Source organism: Podarcis melisellensis (assembly GCF_964234715.1).
Source record: "Podarcis melisellensis genome assembly, chromosome: 1".
NCBI classification, from domain to species: Eukaryota; Metazoa; Chordata; class Lepidosauria; order Squamata; family Lacertidae; genus Podarcis; species Podarcis melisellensis.
The window spans coordinates 126,924,156-126,944,316 of NC_138528.1; the positions used below are offsets into that span (position 1 = coordinate 126,924,156).

A 20,161-nucleotide genomic window follows, 5' to 3' on the forward strand; every position below is an offset into this window, starting at 1 on the left:
GACACCTGGGAATTTCATTCTGAATTATCCCCAACAGAAAGGACTCTGATTTTGGTTTGGGCGGGGAGTACTTTTAAACATTTTTTTTCAATTCATTATGGATCATTTCCCAATACTCTTTTACCCTTTTACAAGTACACCATCCAATTTTAATTTTGAATTGGCTACAATAATTATCAGTGGATTGGCGGAGGGTTTGTTTTTTGTGTTGACAAACAAACAACTTTTGGAGCATTTAATTCACATCTGGGCTAGAACACAGAACTGCATGGGGACTGCACAGTTTGTTCACTGGGTTTGGGGACTTAGACACCTTAGTTTTTGGACTGACTAGTTGAAGAATGAAAGTTTAACACCAGGACGAATCAAAGGCAATTCAGAAATAGTGACAGTGGTGGGTTCAATCATAGCCCATCCATTTTCCATTCCTAAACTGTAGTTTCAGGGCAGCCATAAAAGGAAAGGGATAATGCAGCTCTCTTTAACCATCTTACAATTTAAATGCTGATCACAAGTCTTATTGGTGCATTCCAGCGAGATTCTTTATTGTATAAATTTTTTAAGTATTATTTTTGAAGTTGGCATAATTCTTTTATATTTCTATTTCAAGGTCTGATTTCTTTTCAGGACAATCATTTGTTCATCCTATGCAACTAAAAAAAAATACCCATCTTCTTCATTCCTTTGCTTTAGAATTGGTATCTGATCAAACCCATATTTTTAAATATATGTATTTATAGTCAGATGGAAGAATAGGTTGCAGTCAAAGTATGATTTTTCTTGAAAATGTGAGAAAATGGTGGTCTTTTTTTTAATATTGCCTTATCAGTTTCTTTTTTTTATTACTGATGACTTCATTCTGTTTGAATTCAATGCTCCGGTTTCTTTGGGGTAAACTAATAGATTATGTATGCGATATTTGCCTGGCCCTGATTGAATTCATCTGCTGAGTTTGAATGCGGTTCATATATTCATGTAATTGTCAGGAGCCAAGTTGAAATTCAGAACTCTTAAATGATTGGGCATCACAGTCATTTCTTTCGCATTACTATTTCTCTCCAGGGCTGTCTTAAGCATACCCGGTGCCATGGTGCAAAGATCCCTCCAGCGCCCCACCTCTGCACCCCCATTTCCCAGAGTTGCGTGTCGAGGTCCCCAAGCCACCCCCCAATAACTCACACATCACACATCAATTTTGGTTTGGGTTTTTGGCACGATTTTGGCCACAACTTTATTTAAATACACACACGTGAGTGGTTGCTTAGGCCTTGGTTCCGACTATCTGTCCTTGCCCAGGGACAGAACTGACTTCCGGATTCTTTGCCTTAGTGAGAAGTGCTCTCCAGTGGTGTAGCGTGGGGGGTCCAGGGGGGGCCGTCCGCACCGGGCACAACATCTGGGGGTTAGAATTAGGGGGTGCAAATCCACGAGTTAGGGGGCGCAAATCCACGGGTTAGGGGGGCGCAAATTACTTGCCTTGCCCCGGGTGCTGACAACCCACGCTACGTCACTGGTGCTCTCACTTACGGAAGTCAGGGCATCCAACTCTCACTGACACACTAAGTCCCCACTGCAAGCCTCCCCATTAACAAGGTTAAAAATAATTTTAAAGGGGTTAATTTGGCTGTGTTCAAAGCAAAAGGGACAACAAGCAAGTGGTAGGTTCTCTGCACAGAGAAGATGGAGAAAAGCTAATGGGTGACAGAGAGAAGGCGGAACTGCTCAACACCTACTTTGCCTCTGTTTTCATGCAAAAGGAAAGCAATGCCCAACCTGGTGGTAACAGAATAAATGATGTAAGGAGGGAGCGGCAGTTCCAATTTAGGAACAGAGGTGGTAAGGGAACACCTAGCTTCTTTAAAGGAATTCATACCTCCAGGGTCTGATTACCCAAGAGTAATCTCAGAGCCTCTGTCTGAGAATTCTTGGAGAACAGCTGAGGTCCCTGCAGATTGGTGGGGAAATGTTGTCCCCATCTTCAAAAATGGGGGGAAAGAAGACCCAGGTAACTACCACCCAGGGAGCTTGACATCAATACCAGGAAAGTTCCTTGTTGTTGTTGTTGTTGTTGTTGTTTAGTCATTTAGTCATGTCCGACTCTTTGTAACCCCATGGACCAGAGCACGCCAGGCACTTCTGCCTTCCACTGCCTCCAGCAGTTTGGTCAAAATCATGCTGGTAGCTTCGAGAACACTGTCCAACCATCTCGTCCTCTGTCGTCCCCTTCTCCTTGTGCCCTGCATCTTTCACAACACCAGGGTCTTTTCCAGGGAGTGTTCTCATGAGGTGGCCAAAGTATTGGAGCCTCAGCTTCACAATCCACTCAGGGCTTCCACTCGGGGCTGATTTCCTTAAGAATGGAGAGGTTTGATCTTCTTGCAGTCCATGGGACTCTCAAGAGTCTCCTCCAGCACCATAATTCAAAAGCATCAATTCTTCAGCGATCAGCCTTCTTTATGGTCCAGCTCTCACTTCCATACATCACTACGGGGAAAACCATAGCTTTAACAGGAAAGGTCCTAGAACAGATAATTCAGCAGTTGCTCTGTGAGCACTTAAAAAAGGACCCAGCCTGGGTTTCGCAAAGCAAGTCATGCCACACAAATTTCATTTCTTTTTTTAATGGGCTTACAAGCTTGTTGGATCAGGGGAATGCTGTGGACATCGTTTATCTTGATTTCAGTAAGTCCCCCATGATACTCTTTCAAGGAAGCTGGTAAAATGTAGGTTGAAAGAGATAACTGTTAGATGGATTTGCAGCTGGTTGGCTGACTGAACCCAAAGAGTACTGATTAAAAGTTCCTTGTCATTCTGGAAGGTGACAAGTGGGGTGTCTCAGGGTTCTGTTCTAGGCCCGTTGTTGTTCAATGTCTTCATCTTGGATGAATGAATTGAGGGGATGCTTATCAAATTTGCAGATGGCACCAAACTGGGAGGGGTAGCTAATGCCACAGAAGACAGAATTGGGATTCAAAATGACATTAACAGATTGGAGAGCTGTGCCCAAACTTAGAAAAGGAATTTCAATAGGGACAAATGTGAGGTTCTGCACTTAGGCAAGAAGAACCAGCTGCACGAATTGAAGACGGCGATCACCTGGCTTACTAGTAGTATATGTGAGAAGGGTCTAGGGGTCTTGGTGGACCACAAGCTTAACATGAGGCAGCAGTGTGTTGGCAGCAGCAAAATAAGCTAATGCTATTCTAGGCTGCATCGACAGACGTATAGTGCCCAGATCAGGAGCATGGTTTCCACAGTGTGCCTATATTATTTACCCAATGAGGCCTCATTCATCAAAAACTATTCCCTCTCCCTTGACATTTAATACCCACATTGGGCAGGCATGGGGAATGTATATATGGCATCCATAAACGTCGCTGTGAATCAAATGAGTTTAGTATTTTTATATTTAAACCCGCATAAGACAGGAAATATAAATCTTAGCCAGCTAGCAGTACTCCCCACCACCCCGCATACACTTTCATTTGTTTCTTTGCTTTATGCATCTAATGCAAGCTTAATATTGCTGTAATTTAGAGGCTGATCATGCATCTCAAACATCACTGTCTCCTTCCTCCCACTCAACTATCTCTCAGCCCTTTCAACCACAGTGTTCTAACTGTGAACAAATTACTTCAGTAGCCAACCGAGCCATAGCAATCACTGCAGCCAAGCCGGAGAATTGTTTCATGGAAACACACTTTTCTTTTAAGTAGCAGGTTGAAAGTTAAGTTGTGGCAGGAACATTGCTCCTCTCCCCACCTCAGAGAGGAATAACTTGAACCCAGGTGTCTGCACAGGTTTCCAGATGTCTTGGGTGTAGGTGTTTCAGGGTGAGCTCTGCGGTGACCCAAAATAAACTTGCAATGTGCACAGACCCAAATAAATATTAACATGTTCCATTTCATTTGTTAAATATTTTGCTTTCTTGAATTTGTGGCTTGGAGGGAAGTTGTAAACCAGGAGCCGGCAAAGTTTTTGTGGCTTGGGCCGGTTCACGGTCCCACAGACGCCGCGGTGGGCTGGAATGCTATTTCTGATGCGGAGGAGGCGTGCGCAGTTTCCCATTGGCTACAGGAGCGCCACATAGGAGCTGACCGAGTGGGCGGCAGGGGTCCATGGGCCGGTTAAACAACCCCCATGGGCCATTTGTGGCCCATGGGCCTTAGGCTGCCGACCCCTGGTGTAAACAGTGCAAGCAGGAGCCCTAACTAGCCTGCCTGTGCACATATCCAAAATGAAAGTTTTCACTACAACTTGAACTGAAAATGAATTCCACCTGGACTCTGCCATAGCTGTCAAGTGTCCCTTATTTGGTGGGACAGTCCCTTATCCCAGTGCCATGTCCCACTGCTGTCCCTTATTGATGATGTCTCTTAAATAAGCTACTGAAGGTAATGGGGCCCTTTCTATGTCCAGCTGTCCTTTGTCAAGAACAAATTGTTGCTGTTTTTTGGTGTTGAATATATGCTATATGGTAATTTATGGACCTAATAGGTTTCTAAAGCCATTTGCATGCAACAAAATATGTATTTTATCAAAGTAATTGTTGATCCCTTATTTTGGCTGCTGATCCCTTATTTTTGAGGCTGCTGGTCCCTTATTTGCAAATCTGTAAATTGACAGCTATGGACCCTGTGCTTACATCTGCTGATGATGTAAACGCCCTCTGATGCAACTTATGCTACATTTTCTTCATTCTCCAGTGACCATCCACCTGTTGGAACTGCAGATCGCATCCAGAAGTTACGGAAGGAGTACCATCAAGCAAGACGAGAAGGCTTACCTTTCTACGACGAAGAGGAGGGCAGAGGAAGGCCATCTGATTATGATCAGCACTGGGTAAGGTGCTCCCCCGTAGTCTAATAAATATACGTCGAGTATTATGGGGACAACACACACAAAAATAGTTGTGTTTCCCAAATAATTTATTGAGAAGTGTATGTTGGCCAGCCTTGCAAATAAGCCCACATAAGTTACTAGCCTGTGAAAAAAATTAGTAGCCTACTGGGGGCTGGCAGAGTAGGGACAGAGAGTGCCATCCGTCCTTCGCCACCCTGTGACACTTTTCATAGCTCACAGCTTCTGCCTGCTTACGTGCTCACCTAGATGGGGCTGTGTGTACTTTGTTGTTGTTGTTGTTTAGTCACTTAGTCATGTCTGACTCTTCGTGACCCCATGGACCAGAGCACGCCAGGCCCTCCTGTCTCCCACCGCCTCCCACAGTTTGGTCAAACTCATGCTGGTAGCTACAAGAACACCGTCCAACCATCTCATCCTCTGTCGTCCCCTTCTCCTTGTGCCCTCCATCTTTCCCAACATCAGGGTCTTCTCCAGGGAGTCTTCTCTTCTCATGAGGTGGCCAAAGTATTGGAGCCTCAGCTTCAGGATCTGTCCTTCCAGTGAGCACTCAGGGCTGATTTCCTTAAGAATTGATAGGTTTGATCTTCTTGCAGTCCGTGGGACTCTCAAAAGTCTCCTCCAGCACCATAATTCAAAAGCATCAATTCTTCGGCGATCAGCCTTTTTTATGGTCCAGCTCTCTCTTCCATACATCACTACTGGGAAAACCAGTGTTGTTGTTTAGTCGATTAGTCGTGTCCGACTCTTCGTGACCCCATGGACTAGAGCACGCCAGGCACTCCTGTCTTCCATTGCCTCCCACACTTTGGTCAAAGGGAAAACCATAGCTTTTACTATATAGAACTTTGTTGGCAAGCAGACAATTTATTTTTAATCAGTGGGTTCTACAGAAGTGCTTAAATGCAAGGGTGATGTAGATTTTGGTAGCTAAGGAAGAACCAGAGCCACTATCCTATGGTCTAACAGGTGAGCATGGCAACTGATATATTTCAGTTGCTGTTCCATTCTTCAGTTGATTTCGTGTTCTGCTAGGCTAATTGAGATAGATTCATGTGATGGAAAGAGGTAAACATCCTCACCAAGGGTCTGCTGTGGTCATGAAACATCTTTTTTACCGCCTCCCCATCCCAACCCATTCCATAATGTGCCAAGTTGCTACATGTTCATATGAAAGCAGGTAATGGCGTTTGATTTCCTTTCTCCAGAATTATGATCAAGCCTCGCTTTCCCTCCCCAAGTTAATAACTGCTCTGTGAAAAGCTTGGGGCCTTTCAGGGATAAACTGGCCATTATGCTAAGTAAGCTATAAAGTGGAGTCCCTTTGATTGTGTAGGCAGAAATGAGTGTCTCTGCTTCTGTGCCCTGTGCTAGACTCTTAAATTCTCCCCAGTCCCAGACTACACTGGCTGTTTTCTTATCACATGACAGAGGAGCGGAAATGACTGAAATTGTTAAAACAGTTTCCCCTGGTTTTTATGGTGATACCTTAACACTGAAAGCTGTAAATGCCTTCAGTGTATATAATACACCGTGGACTATTCTGCATTCTACGCCCAAGCATGTTGCCAAAACTAAAGCTGATTTAACATTAAGGCTGTCCTAAATGTCCACAATAAAGACACGGGTGGCGCTGTGGGTTAAACCACAGAGCTTAGGACTTGCCGATCGGAAGGTCAGCGGTTCGAATCCCCGCGATGGAGTGAGCTCCCGTTGCTCGGTCCCTTCCCCTGCCAACCTAACAGTTCAAAAGCCCGTCAAAGTGCAAGTAGATAAATAGGTACCGCTCCAGCAGGAAGGTAAACGGCATTTCCGTGCACTGCTCTGGTTTGCCAGAAGTGGCTTAGTCATGCTGGCCACATGACCTGGAAGCTGTACGCCGGCTCCCTCGGCCAATAAGGCGAGATGAGTGCCGCAACCCCAGAATCGGTCACAACTGGACCTAATGGTCAGGGGTCCCTTTACCTTCACCTTAAATGTCCACAAAGCAAACAACTTGCATGGAAAAGAGGCTGGAGGTGGATTTTGTGTGGCCATTTAACATTTGGGAACTTTTTGCGTTTCTCGTGGTTTTTGTGCTTTGGCTGCATTTGTTGAACCAATATATTGAATCCTTCTTGCTGGCAACATGACCCCAGCTGCTTACAGGGCATGCTGTAGCCAGATGATATCAAAATGTGACATAGCCAATAAGGTATGGTTGTGTGACATCACAATGCCAGTTTGTTGTTGTTCTTCTTCTTGTTGTTGTTAATTTCTACCTCACCCATCTGGCTGGGTTTCCCTAGCCACTCTGGGCGGCTTTCAACAGAACATTAAAAACAGAATAAAACTTCAAACAATTAAAACTTTCCTAAACAGGGCTGCCTTCAGATGTCTTCTAAAAGTCGGGTAGTTGTTTATTTCCTTGACACCTGATGGGAGGGCGTTCAACAGGGCAGGCGCCACCACTGAGAAGGCCCTCTGCCTGGTTCCCTATAACCTCACTTCTGAACCTCCAGAGTGGGCTGTTTTCAGCTTCTCTACCAAATTACCAAAAGAAGCAAAACTGTTTGCAAAAAAACCACTACTTCCTCGCCTTTCCTCATCCATTGATTTTGGTATCTATGCCATAATTTTCAGTGACATTAGGTCAAATCCTCATAGACTGGAACTACATCGCATCAATATTTTGTATATTAACAAGGATTGAGGTGTCCCTTAAAATCTTCTGTCTCTATCTGGAACATTTTGTGATCTCTTTAACATGCCACTTCTGTACAAATACTTTGTGCTATCTTTTTAGTACAGTGGTACCTTCGGTTACAGACGCTTCAGGTTACAGACGCTTCAGGTTACAAACACTGCTAACCCAGAAATAGTACCTCGGGTTAAGAACTTTGCTCCAGGATGAGAATAGAAATCGTGCGCCAGTGGCACGGCAGCAGCGGGATGCCCCATTAGCTAAAGTGGTACCTCAGGCTGAGAACAGTTTCAGGTTAAGAACGAACCTCCAGAACGAATTAAGTTCTTAACCCGAGGTACCACTGTAGATTCTTCTACCTTATGAATTGGAGCAGTTTTGGAATATCCATATTTTGTAAGTCAAGCTGTATGTTCAGGTGAGGGGTGTTTGATGTATTATGGTATTTTAATATTTTGTTGGAAGCCACCCAGAGTGGCTAGGGAAGCCCAGCCAGATGGGCAGGGTATAAATAAATTATTATTATTATTATTATTATTATTATTATTATTATTATTATTACTATTATTATTATTATTATTATTACTATTACTATTATTGCTGAATGTCCAGATGTAACAAATACAGTCTAATGGGGGTCTGGCGGGAAAGGTTGCTAGGATGGGAGTGAGGTTTGTGCTCTGGAGCTGTGGAGTGGGGAAACCTTAGGCTAGTTAACATACAAATCCAAACAAATAAATTTGATAGGAATATGGATTCTTCATCAAATAAACTACCTCAGTGGATGACTGAAGAGGCCAAAGTGGACACAAAAAATAATCCAGTCCATCGGAGTGTCCTGGGAGACCACCTTCCCTTCTTAGAATTCCATGCTTCCGTTGTTTACAGCTTGTTCCTTACTCTCTGAGGATATTGTTACAACCTTATCTTACGGAGCTGCGTTAGGATTTGACATTGAATGGCCGCCATGCTACACTAAAGGCAAAGTTGCTTTAATCCAACTCTGTGGATCTGAACAAAAGTGCTCTTTGTTTCACATCTCTTCTATGTCAAGTCAGTACTGTGCTAGCTAATCTCTCAACAAAATGGACTTGTTAAGTTGTCCTTTCATCTCAGCTGTAGCTCAGTTTGTTTGCTTTGTCGGACACAATTTATTTTGTAAAGCAGCAAAAGGCCTGCTCTCACACTAGTAGGACGTTTTGTACCCTGGCAGTCCAAACTCTGTACCAATACAAGTTGGACTTGCTTAATTTTATGCAAAGTAAAAGAAACATCTTGGTGGATTTCAATGTTCAGGGAGGTTCTGTAAGCCCTCCCACAGTGGAATACCAGTCAAATATATAACTCTGTATAACTGTAAAAAAAAAGCCAAATACAGTCTAATAATAATAATAATAATAATAATAATAATAATAATAATAATAATTTAATAATTTATTTGTCCCCCGCCCATCTGGCTGAGTTTCCCTAGCCACTTCCCTAGGAAGCTATGTCAAAAATCAGTACTGTCCATTATGCATCACTAAACCTATCCTGCGGTATCTGTTTCCCTGGACCAGAATCCCTGCCTAATGCAAAAATCTGGGTTATTAATCGAGAGAGAGCATGTCACAGAAACCTAGACCTCCCCTCCAAGTCAACAACTGGGGTTACAAACAAGGCTCCAGACTTTCATGATCTGAATTGTGATGCCTTGGGGGGTGGGTTTTTGTCCCCCTTGATTTTTAACCTCTAGCCTAGACAGCATCTTAAAAAGTAGAGACATCACCTTGCCAACAAAGGTCCGTAAAGTAAAAGCTATGGTTTTCCCAGTAGTGATGTATGGAAGTGAGAGCTGGACCATAAAGAAGGCTGATCGCCGAAGAATTGATACTTTTGAATTATGGTGCTGGAGGAGACTCTTGAGAGTCCCATGGACTGCAAGAAGATCAAACCAATCCATTTTTAAGGAAATCAGCCCTGAGTGCTCACTGGAAGGACAAATCCTGAAGCTGAGTCTCCAACTCATGAGAAGAGAAGACTCCCTGGAAAAGACCCTGATGTTGGGAAAGATGGTGGGTGCAAGGAGAAGGGGACGACAGAGGACGAGATGGTTGGACAGTGTTCTCGAAGCTACCAGCATGAGTCTGACTAAACTGCGGGAGGCAGTGGAAGACAGGAGTGCCTGGCGTGCTCTGGTCCATGGGGTCACGAAGAGTCGGACACGACTAAATGACTAAACAACAACAAGCCTTGCTGCTAATTGTCTGCACAATATATTATTGACTCTTATTTCAAACTGCAGGGGGGGGGGTACCATACCCAGGTCTTGCTTCTCTCCTTCCTCTTTCCATTTGTTGGTGTTTCTTGCAGAACATCGAGCCCAGGGAAGAGTTAGGATGAACGCAATAGCTAGCTCACTGCATAGTGACTTTTTGTAGGTTCTAACAGAGATATTCTTGTTGGGATTTCTGCTGAATAAATCAGTTTAACGTACTCCTGATGAAGTCAACCTTATTTGGCAAATATACAACGTTTTAGTGCTTAGGTGGGTTTTTTTGAAAAAGAAAACTATTCACCAAACGACGCTCATAAATAACATGCCTGTGCTCCCAGGGTAGATGTTTAAAGAATAATTGATGTCCCAGCAAATAATCCCGGACTTGGTCAATGAAGCTTTGGAAGCAGGCTGAGGATTCCCATTTCTTATCAAACCTTGAAGGGCTTTATTACCTTGCTGAGGGAGCTCAGACCTGCGGCCCCATATAGTCTCCAAAGCCTCACAAAGGTCTCTTCTGGGTAATCCTCTTTAAGCCATTTCTATTAGGTGTAATACCCTAAGATTACTGATTCCCAAGGCGACATGTTTTTTGAGAGGAGAAGTTGTTAATCAAAGCACCCAAGATAGCTTTAAAGCTCTCAGTCCCTCGGATTAATATCGGGCGTCTCAAGACTCTTTCCATTTCTCATTCAAATGCATTTGTGCTAACATTAACTCGGCGGCTCGTAACGCAAGGAGGCTGGCCGGGAATCACAGTAGCCCAACTTCACTAGCAAAAAATAATAATTCAGGCGTTGCGTTAATTCTTGAGCAGCACTCCATAAACTGCCCAGCTTCTCTCAACTGTCATTGCGATTTTGTTTGGGAGCGTGTCGTATGAAAAATTAAGAGGATCACAAACATGCTCTGGAAAGAGAGAGAATTCCACAGATTCACAGAGTTAGAAGGGATTCAGCCCAAAGTCCTGCCAGTGCAGAAAACAAGCTCTGCCCCTGGAGACCCAGGTAGCCTCAGCGGCTAGAAGAATCGCCTTGTGTGTGACAGCTATGGCTATTCCTGGACTGGCAGAATTTGACCACAGTAAAGGTCCATATAGTAAAAGCTATGGTTTTCCCAGTAGTGATGTATGGAAGTGAGAGCTGGACCATAAAGAAGGCTAATTGCCGAAGAATTGATGCTTTTGAATTATGGTGCTGGAGGAGACTCTTGAGAGTCCCATGGACTGCAAGAAGATCAAACCGATCCATTCTGAAGGAAATCAGCCCTGAGTGCTCACTGGAAGGACAGATCCTGAAGCTGAGACTCCAATACTTTGGCCACCTCATGAGAAGAGAAGACTCCCTGGAAAAGACCCTGATGTTGGGAAAGATGGAGGGCAGAAGGAGAAGGGGACAACAGAAGACGAGATGGTTGGACAGTGTTCTCGAAGCTACTAACATGAGTTTGACCAAACTGCGGGAGATAGTGGAAGACAGAAGTGCCTGTCGTGCTCTGGTCCATGGAGTCACGAAGAGTCGGACATGACTAAACGACTCAACAACAACATTGGTGACTTCAGGGCTGGGTTGCTGCAGTGCGCTCTGTGTGGGGCCTCCCATATGCTTGGTCTGGAAGCTGCAGTTAGTGCAGAATGCTGCAACGTGATTGCTGGCAGGAAGGAGACCCTGTGGGCATACAGCACCTCTGCTCAGTGGTGGTTGGGGGTCTTGCATTTGCCTCCAGGCCAAATTAAGGTGCATATACCATAGTTTTCCATGTATAAGACGAGGTTATTTTCTGAATAATGTATGTTGAAAATTTTGGTTCGTCTTATACACAGAATGTTGCACAGGTGGGACGGTGGTGGTTTTGCTTCTGCAACCAGGATATTGTCTGCAGCGATAGGGCGGTTGATTGTTGGCTGGGTCGAGGGCTGCTGTTGATTGGCAGCTTTAGCGACATTTTGGCTGGGGATTGGGGGCTGCTTTTTGTGAGCATCCGATTGGTATGTTTTCTGTCTTGCGGGTGAGAGGTTTTCACCCTCCCCCCAAAAAAGCTAAACAATTCTGGGCTATTTCCCCCTTTTTTTCTTAGTTTTAAGTCCCCAAAACTAGGGGGCGTCTTATACATGGGGGCATGTTATACATGGAAAAATATGGTAAATCCCTTAACAGCTTGGGACTAAGTTATTTGCAGGATCGCGTTTCCCCAGACATGCCAGCTTGGCTGCTTTAATCTACGAAAATGGCTCTGTTGCAGGTCCACCTGATACTCATTCCATCATTGTAAGAAATCAATTTTCTAGTGTGGCAGCATCTAATAAATATTGGAACTCACTGCCGGTTGACATCCGCCAGGTGCCTTTGCTGTGCTTCTTTTGGTGCCTATTTAAATGGGTTAAACCACAGAGCCTAGGACTTGCCGATCAGAAGGTTGGTGGTTCAAATCCCCACGACGGAGTGAGCTCCCATTGCTCAGTCCCTGCTCCTGCCCACCTAGCAGTTTGAAAGCATGTCAAAGTGCAAGTAGATAAATAGGTACCACTCCGGCAGGAAGGTAAACAGCATTTCCGTGCGCTGCTCTGGTTCGCCAGAAGCGGCTTAGTCATGCTGGACACATGACCCGGAAGCTGTACGCCGGCTCCCTCGGCCAGTAAAGCGAGATGAGCGCCTCAACCCCAGAGTCGGTCACGACTGGACCTAATGGTCAGGTGTCCCTTTACCTTTACTAAAACATTTTTGTTTAGGCAAGCCTATTCAGACATATACGATTTACATGCTGTTGTTGTTGTTATTGTTGTTTTCAATAATTTAGTATTTTAAAATATCTGTTTTTTAACTGTTTTCATCCATAATTCCATTATATCTTTTCTTAGTGACTTTCATACAATCAAGCGGTATATAAATTTTGTTGGTTAGCTGGGAAGCACTGTGAGATACAGGAAAGGGAACTATCTGACATTTACAAAACTAAGCTGCTTCCTGTCCCAGAACAAAGTCCTTCATTTTTAAAGAAAGCCCCTTCCTCCTGTTTAGCGAAATTCCCCTTAGCTTTTGGTCTAGACCAAAAGTTAAATCTTTTTAGTAGATCTATTTCTAGGCTATACCACTTCAAACTGCATGTGGTGTCCCATATATACAGTGGAACCTTGGTTGCTGAACGCTTTGGAAGTCGAACGTTTCAGTTTTCAAACACCGACAACCCGGAAGTGAACGCTTCCATTTTCGAACGTGCCTCAGAAGTCGAACGGCTTCTGAGGCACATTTCTCTATATTTTTTTCAATGGATTATGCCAACTGGAAATTGCACCTCGGTTGTAAAAGGTTTCAAAAGTCAAACCGTCTTCCAGAACAGATTACATTCAACCGCCGAGGTTCCACTGTATATGAGATAATTTGCAGACAAGTAGTCCACAGTTACGGGATGCAAGTGGCGCTGTTGGTTAAACCACAGAGCCTAGGACTTGGCATCAGAAGGTCGGCGGTTCGAATCCCCACGACGGGGTGAGCTCCCGTTGCTCTGTCCCTGCTCCTGCTAACCTAGCAGTTCGAAAGCACATCAAAGTGCAAGTAGATAAATAGTTACCACTCCGGCGGAAAGGTAAACGGCGTTTCCATGCAGTGCTCTGGTTCGCCAGAAGCGGCTTAGTCATGCTGGCCACATGACCCGGAAGCTGTATGCTGCCTCCCTCGGCCAATAAAGTGAGATGAGCGCCGCAACCCCAGAGTCGGTCACGACTGAATCTAATGGTCAGGGGTCCCATTACCCTCTACCTTTAGTCCACAGTTACAGTTTGAAGTAATACAGTTCAGGGCGTTTCAACTCAGGATCTTTCTTTACGCATATAGACAATAAAATTCCTTTTTCTGCTCCCCGCCCTCCACTTTTGAGGATTGGAACAGAAACTTGCCTGTGGCAACTCTGGCCTGCCATCTGTTCCTCATTACTCATCGTAGACCTTTCTGTTGGTACCCAACATTCCTCCTGTCAAACTTCCTACCTGCCTGGACTAAAGGCACAAGTTTCCTTTTTTTTTTAAAAAAAAAAAGATATTTATTAAAGTTTTACAAAGAGAAAAAAGTTACAGAATAAAAAAGAAGGAAAATACAAAAAGTACAAAAATACACAGAAAAAATGCAAAATACAGAAAAAATAAATAGAAAACAGTTAAAAACAAATCAATCTTTTCATATCTTAAATATCATTTACTTATTTCCCTGACCTCCTCACACCTCCCTTTTTTGTATTCCAGTTCACATGGTTAATTCAGCAAATCCTTACCATCTTTGTTTTTATCTTAATTCTATATCTTAACGTATTATAACTTTATATTTTCATCCGTTATCAATCCATTTTTACATATTCTTTTTAACCTTGTTGCTAAGGCCACTTCATTTCAATCCGACATCATTTTAACGTTCATTAATTTTACAATGTTTCTGCAAATAGTCTTTGAGTTTCTTCCAATCTTCTTCCACCAACTCTTCTCCCTGGTCCCAGATTCTGCCAGTCATTTCCGCCAGTTCCATATAGTCTATCACTTTCGTCTGCCATTCGTCCAGGGTGGGTAGATCTTGTGTCTTAAAGGCACAAGCTTCCAACACAACATCCCATTTCTGGCCTCTCTCTATATATAGATATATACAGTGGAACCTCTGGTTACGTACCGTCCTCCTTATGAACGCTTTGGGTAACGAGCTCCGCTAACCTGGAAGTAGGTGTTCTGGGTAGCAAACTTTGCCCCAGGATGCGAGCAGAAGTCACGTTCTAGCGGCGTGGCGGCAGCAGGAGACCCCATTAGCGAAAGTGCGCCTCAGGTTATGAACAGTTTTGGGTTAAGAATGGACCTCCAAAACGAATTAAGTTCATAAACAGAGGTGACACGGTATATATATTGTTTTATTTTACTCATTAAATTTATATACCGCCTTTCCTCTGCAGATCTTGAAGAGGTTCGCAAAATAAAAATGCAACATAAAAGTACAAAATACATGAGAGAAACAAGAACAAAATGCACACAAACCAAGAAAAAGAAAACTCCCCTTCCCCTCAACACTTTCCCAGGGGTGGACTTTGCTAATCTTTGGTAATACAGTCATACTTCGGGTTACGGATGCTTCAAGTTGCATTTTTTGGGATTACGGAACGCCAAAACCCAGAAGTACCGGAACAGGTTACTTCCAGGTTTTGGTGGTTGCACATGTGCAGAAGTGCTAAATCGTGCTTTGATATATATATATATATATATATATATATATATATATATATAAATTTTTATTAAGTTTTTCTTTTACCAAAAATTCTGACAACCATGATTACAAATTTACAGTTTTTGACTTCCACCAGACCTCCCTCAATCATCCATTTTCCATATCTTCACGCATTTTCTGTGAAGTATTGCCGATTTAATATAAACCTTCCATCTCTATTTCTTTCTTACAATATACCTTGTATTATCACAAAGCCTCTTTAAAACACACTAGTGTTGTCTGTTCATCACCTATAGTTTTCAGATATTCCGTAAACTTTCCCCAGTCCTCGATGAATTTGTGATCTTTCTGATATCTAATTTTTCCAGTCATTTTATCCAATTCTGCGTAATCCATAAGTTTCATCCTCCACTCGTTCAGGGTCGGTAATTCCTCTTGTTTCCATTTTTGGGCCATTAATATTCTTGCCGCTGTTACTGCATATTGAAAAAGTTTGTAATCACATCTTTTTATCTCTCTGCCTGTTATTCCTAACAAAAAGGCTTTTGGTTTTTTATATATAATGAATTGAAAAAGATGTTTAAATACACGCTAAATCGTGCTTTGCGCAGGCACAGAAGCACCGAATCACAACCTGCAAGTGCGCAGATGCACCGCTGCGGGTTGCGCACGTGCATCCCGCACAGATCATGTTCGCAACCCGAGCGTCCACAGTATGGCACCCAGAGTAAGGCCAAAATTTGGTGCCCCCAAGTGGATCTTCTCAAATATGGATCTTCTAAATTTTCATGCTTTCGGCAGTGAAACTGAATTTTGCACTGAACTGATTCAAGTTTTTCACTAACATGATTCATAATACGTAGGTCATTGAGCTACGGGCCGCTGGGAACATCCTTCCAAATGTTTTTTTCTCTGCTGGTGCTGCATCCAGCTGCAACCCAAAATTTAGACCCTGCTTCATGCTGCCTTTGCATGGATAGTATATTTCCCCTTCCCATGTGGTCAAGAATATCTAACCTAGACCATGATCGCTACCAGACAGGCTACTTACGACCAGCTTTTCCTCCCTGGGAACGGGGACTGAGCAACAGCTGACTTGTTTCCTATAAGAGAAGAGAAAAGGCTAATTCCATAATTGTGATTAAATTGAAAACTTACTGCAGCTCCACATCGTTCCAAGTCTTTGTTCTGAAGAAGGCACATAATGCTGAGACAAGAGGAAATCCTGCTGTTAAAAAGGTTTTTCCCTTTCCCTGTATAGGGTATTCACTTGGGGGAAATGCAGCTGGTGACCCCCTCTTATGTACAGTTAATGCTAGATGGGTTCTCCCTGTGTTTCTTGTCAGTTAGCCATGCTAGCTAAGCCAGCTTTCCTTTATAATACGTCCTGCTAATGTATAGCAGCTGCCGTATTATTCACCGTTCGCTATCTAACTGAGTGTTCAGTTTGGATGGCATCTGTCATGAGTCCGCAGGCTGAGAACAGTTCCTCTTTCGAATGCATTGCTGTATACCGGTTGTGTACATGTGGACACACAAATAAAACAAGTGTGTGTCTGGGCAAGCGCCCAAGGATAAAGCTGATGTTAGCAAGTGGCCTTTTGCTGACGACGTAATGGGGCAGAGCTTTTGACAGAGGCATTTCTAACCCTCCCCTTTTTAAGAACGTGTTGAGAAAAGCAGCTTTATAAAAGGAAAAGGTCATCCATGATTCTTCCGTAGATTCCATTCCCGCCATACTACAGTGGCTTAAGAACCTCCCAGCATCACCTTATAGCAAGTTGGCCTTAAGAGCATAAACAGGAACAATTTACAATTTAGAATACTCATTTAAACATCCTTAAAATATCAGTGGCTTCCCTTCTTCTCTTTCCATGGTTCCTTTTGCATATCATAAATCCCTGCGTATTTTACAAAAACTAAACCAGTATTCCATTATTACATCCATCAAAACTTATTTACGCTGTTGAATTTGTCTTCATGCTGCCAACGTTTTCAAGTGTACACAATTCCCACCCACCCCCCCATATATTCAATAAACGTTTTCCAATCTTCTCTAAACGTATGTTCTTCCTGTTCTCTTATTCTATATGTTAAGTCTGCAAGCTGCGCATATTCTGTCAGCTTAAGTTGTCAATCTTCTTTGGTTGGGACCTCGCTCATTTTCCATCTGGGGGCTAACGAAACATGGGCCGCAGTAGTGGCATACTTAAATAACCATTTATTGACACCTGGGAATTTCAGTCTGAGTTATCCCCCAACAAAAAGGACTCTGGTTTTGTTTTTGTTTTTGGGGAAAGTACTTTTAAACATTTTTTCCAATTTGTTATGGATTGTTTCCCAGTACTCTTTTACCCTTTTACCATTCGAAAAAAGGAATGGATCAATTTGCAGTTTTTTGTGTAATGCAATGTTGGTTGTTACTGTATGTTGCATTTTGTATTGTGGTTCGACTTTTGCTTTTGATGTTGTACTGTTAGCAGTGGCGTAGTATGGGTTGTCAGCACCCGGGGCAAGGCAAGTAATTTGCGCCCCCTAACCCATGGATTTGCGCCCCCTAACCCTAACCCCCAGATGTTGCGCCCGGTGCGGCCGCCCCCCCCCCTGCACCTCCCACGCTACGCCATTGACTGTTAGCTGCCCTGGACTCTTACAAGAGGAAAGGCGGGGTCTAAGAAATCATACCCGCCAACATTTCTCCGATGAAAAAGGGATATCCTATTCCATAATCATAATCATAGTAATTTTATTTATTTATACCCTGCCCATTTGACTGGGTTGCCCCAGCTACTCTGGGCAGCTTCCAACATATATAAAAACATGATAAAACATTAAACAACTTCCCTATACAGGGCTGCCTTCAGATGTCTTCTAAAGGTTGTATAGTTTCTCATCTTCGAGGCTTTGGGGTCGCATACCTCCAAACCCTCCAACATTGGTGGTGTGGGAGCAGGTTTCCAGTCTAGCCGCCTGAGAAACAGTTTCTATTCAAATGTGATTTTGGTTTTAAACGCAGTGCATGGTAGTCTCTATGGGAGTATATTGTATTTAATTATGGGGTATCAGAGATTTTATGGGGCTAACCAGGCTGGGATAGCAGGCTTGTTGGTATCTGAATGTCTGATGTAGATTTTCAATTTCGTTGTTCTGTAGAGGACAATGACAATAAAGATTATCGTATCGTATTTCTCCAATGAAAATAGGGACGTCCTAAAGAAAAGCGTGACATTCTCCATCAAATCAGAAACCGGTCTTCTGTAAATCTGTGACTGTCCCTGGACAATAGGGACACTTGGAGGGTCTGAAGAAATAACAACAACCACAACAATAACTAGTGGAACTGATCGTTGTTTGGAAGTCAGGCCAAAAATATCATTTCAAACAAGCAACAATTTCTTTGTCTTCCTGGTGTTCTGCAATTCTCTTTCTTACACAGCAATTGTATAGTTGTTGCTTTTTGTTACTGCTATGGACCCAATGGTTTTCTCCCTGTGTTGTTCTTTAGTCGTTTAGTCGTGTCCGACTCTTCGTGACCCCATGGACCAGAGCACTCCAGGCACTCCTGTCTTCCACTGCCTCCCGCAGTTTGGTCAAACTCATGTTGGTAGCTTCGAAAACACTACCCAACCATCTCATCCTCTGTCGTCCCCTTCTCCTTATGCCCTCCATCTTTCCCAACATCAGGGTCTTTTCCAGGGAGTCTTCTCTTCTCATGAGGTGGCCAAAGTATTGGAGTCTCATCTTCAGGATCTGTCCTTCCAGTGAGCACTCAGGGATGATTTCCTTCAGAATGGATAGGTTTGATCTTCTTGCAGTCCATGGGACTCTCCCTGTACCACTCCATTATTCCCACCCTTCTGTTGTGTCTTGGCTTCCTCCCCAGTTGTCTTGCAGCAAAGAAGGAAAATTTTGGAATTCTGGCCATGCATTTTTGCCCATGCACAGAACGAAATTCCCTACATCTCTGTGGGGGAGGGGGAAATGTTCATCCCTTTGAAGATGGTTCTCATTATTGCTTTATTCTGCAGGAGCTCATCAGCCTAAAACTCCGAAGAAAATAACTTTTTGCTCCTTGGAGCAACATAAAAAATATTTTATAACGCAAAAGGATCACACCAGCACAAAATAAAAAGTTGAACACTGTAATTTTTTTTTATTACTAAATAAATAAATCTTGCTTGGAAGAAGAAAATGGCTTTTTTTCCCTTTCAGGTTTTTTTTTTTAAAAAAAAAAAAATTATTTTAAAGCTTTCTTACTGCAGGAGTGCCTCACCACTCTAGCTCAAAATAAAAACACAACAAATTAAATATAAAGTACGCATCATTATTTGAAAAGACCCAGCTTCCTTAGAAAGTAGAGAGAGAAAATATTTATTCTGTTGAGGATGCTTTCGTGTTTTCTGACGTGCAACGTTAATGCACAAATTCTGGATTTATTTTTTTTTTTTTTTTGAAAAAGAACTTCAGGTTTTGATATAATCAGTGCCACCCTAGTTAGAATTCTGGTTAGAATTATTGAATATTCTGGTTAGAATTATTGAATATTCAGATCAGGACTGAAATCTGCTTATTTTTACTCAGATTACTTTCTAACGCAGAACCTGCCACCTTCACTCCTGGACTGCTTGTACTTTCTCAGCGTGAGGAGAAATTATAGACTCCTGTATCATTTGTACCATATCTGGATTATTAATGTATTTTAGTTAACCTTTTTTGGTCCATCTCTGCAGCTCAAAGCAGGCAACGCTGTAGTTATAAAAGTAATACTTGCTTTTTTAAAACAATCAAAAAACCAAGACAGGTTCCCAGATAATAAAAAAAAAAATACATCTACTTATGACTATACTAGCCTGGTATCAATAGGTTTCGTATATTGTTCTCTGTAATAATTTAAGCCAGCCTTTGGTCTCCACTTTGTGAAAATCCTTTGAAGTCAAACACAGATTTTCCTATTAATCTCAGTGTACTTCCACAAACAGAAAGAAAATTACAGGAAATTGAGAGTATATTGGGGCCTTGGTATATTTGGGCATTCTTTGCTTCTGCTAAGAAAGGCATTCTAAGCTGAGGAAAGTATTGTTGTCATGGTCCTGTTGGGACTGTGTACTTGCTGAAACAGACCGACAGATACATATCCAGTGCTGAATTTATGTATAAGCTAAACAAGCT

General features: G+C 42.9%; 1 protein-coding gene across 2 annotated transcripts in view; it reads left to right on the forward strand.

Annotated features, from left to right (window-relative positions):
• PARD3B (par-3 family cell polarity regulator beta) overlaps window positions 1-20,161 on the forward strand; it is a 582,358-nt gene that overhangs the window by 472,651 nt on the left and 89,546 nt on the right. For both annotated transcript variants that reach the window (XM_081906208.1, XM_081906209.1), the window contains one exon: window positions 4,707-4,842. In XM_081906208.1, coding sequence (XP_081762334.1) covers window positions 4,707-4,842 — 136 coding nt within the window. The remainder of the gene's footprint in view (window positions 1-4,706; window positions 4,843-20,161) is intronic.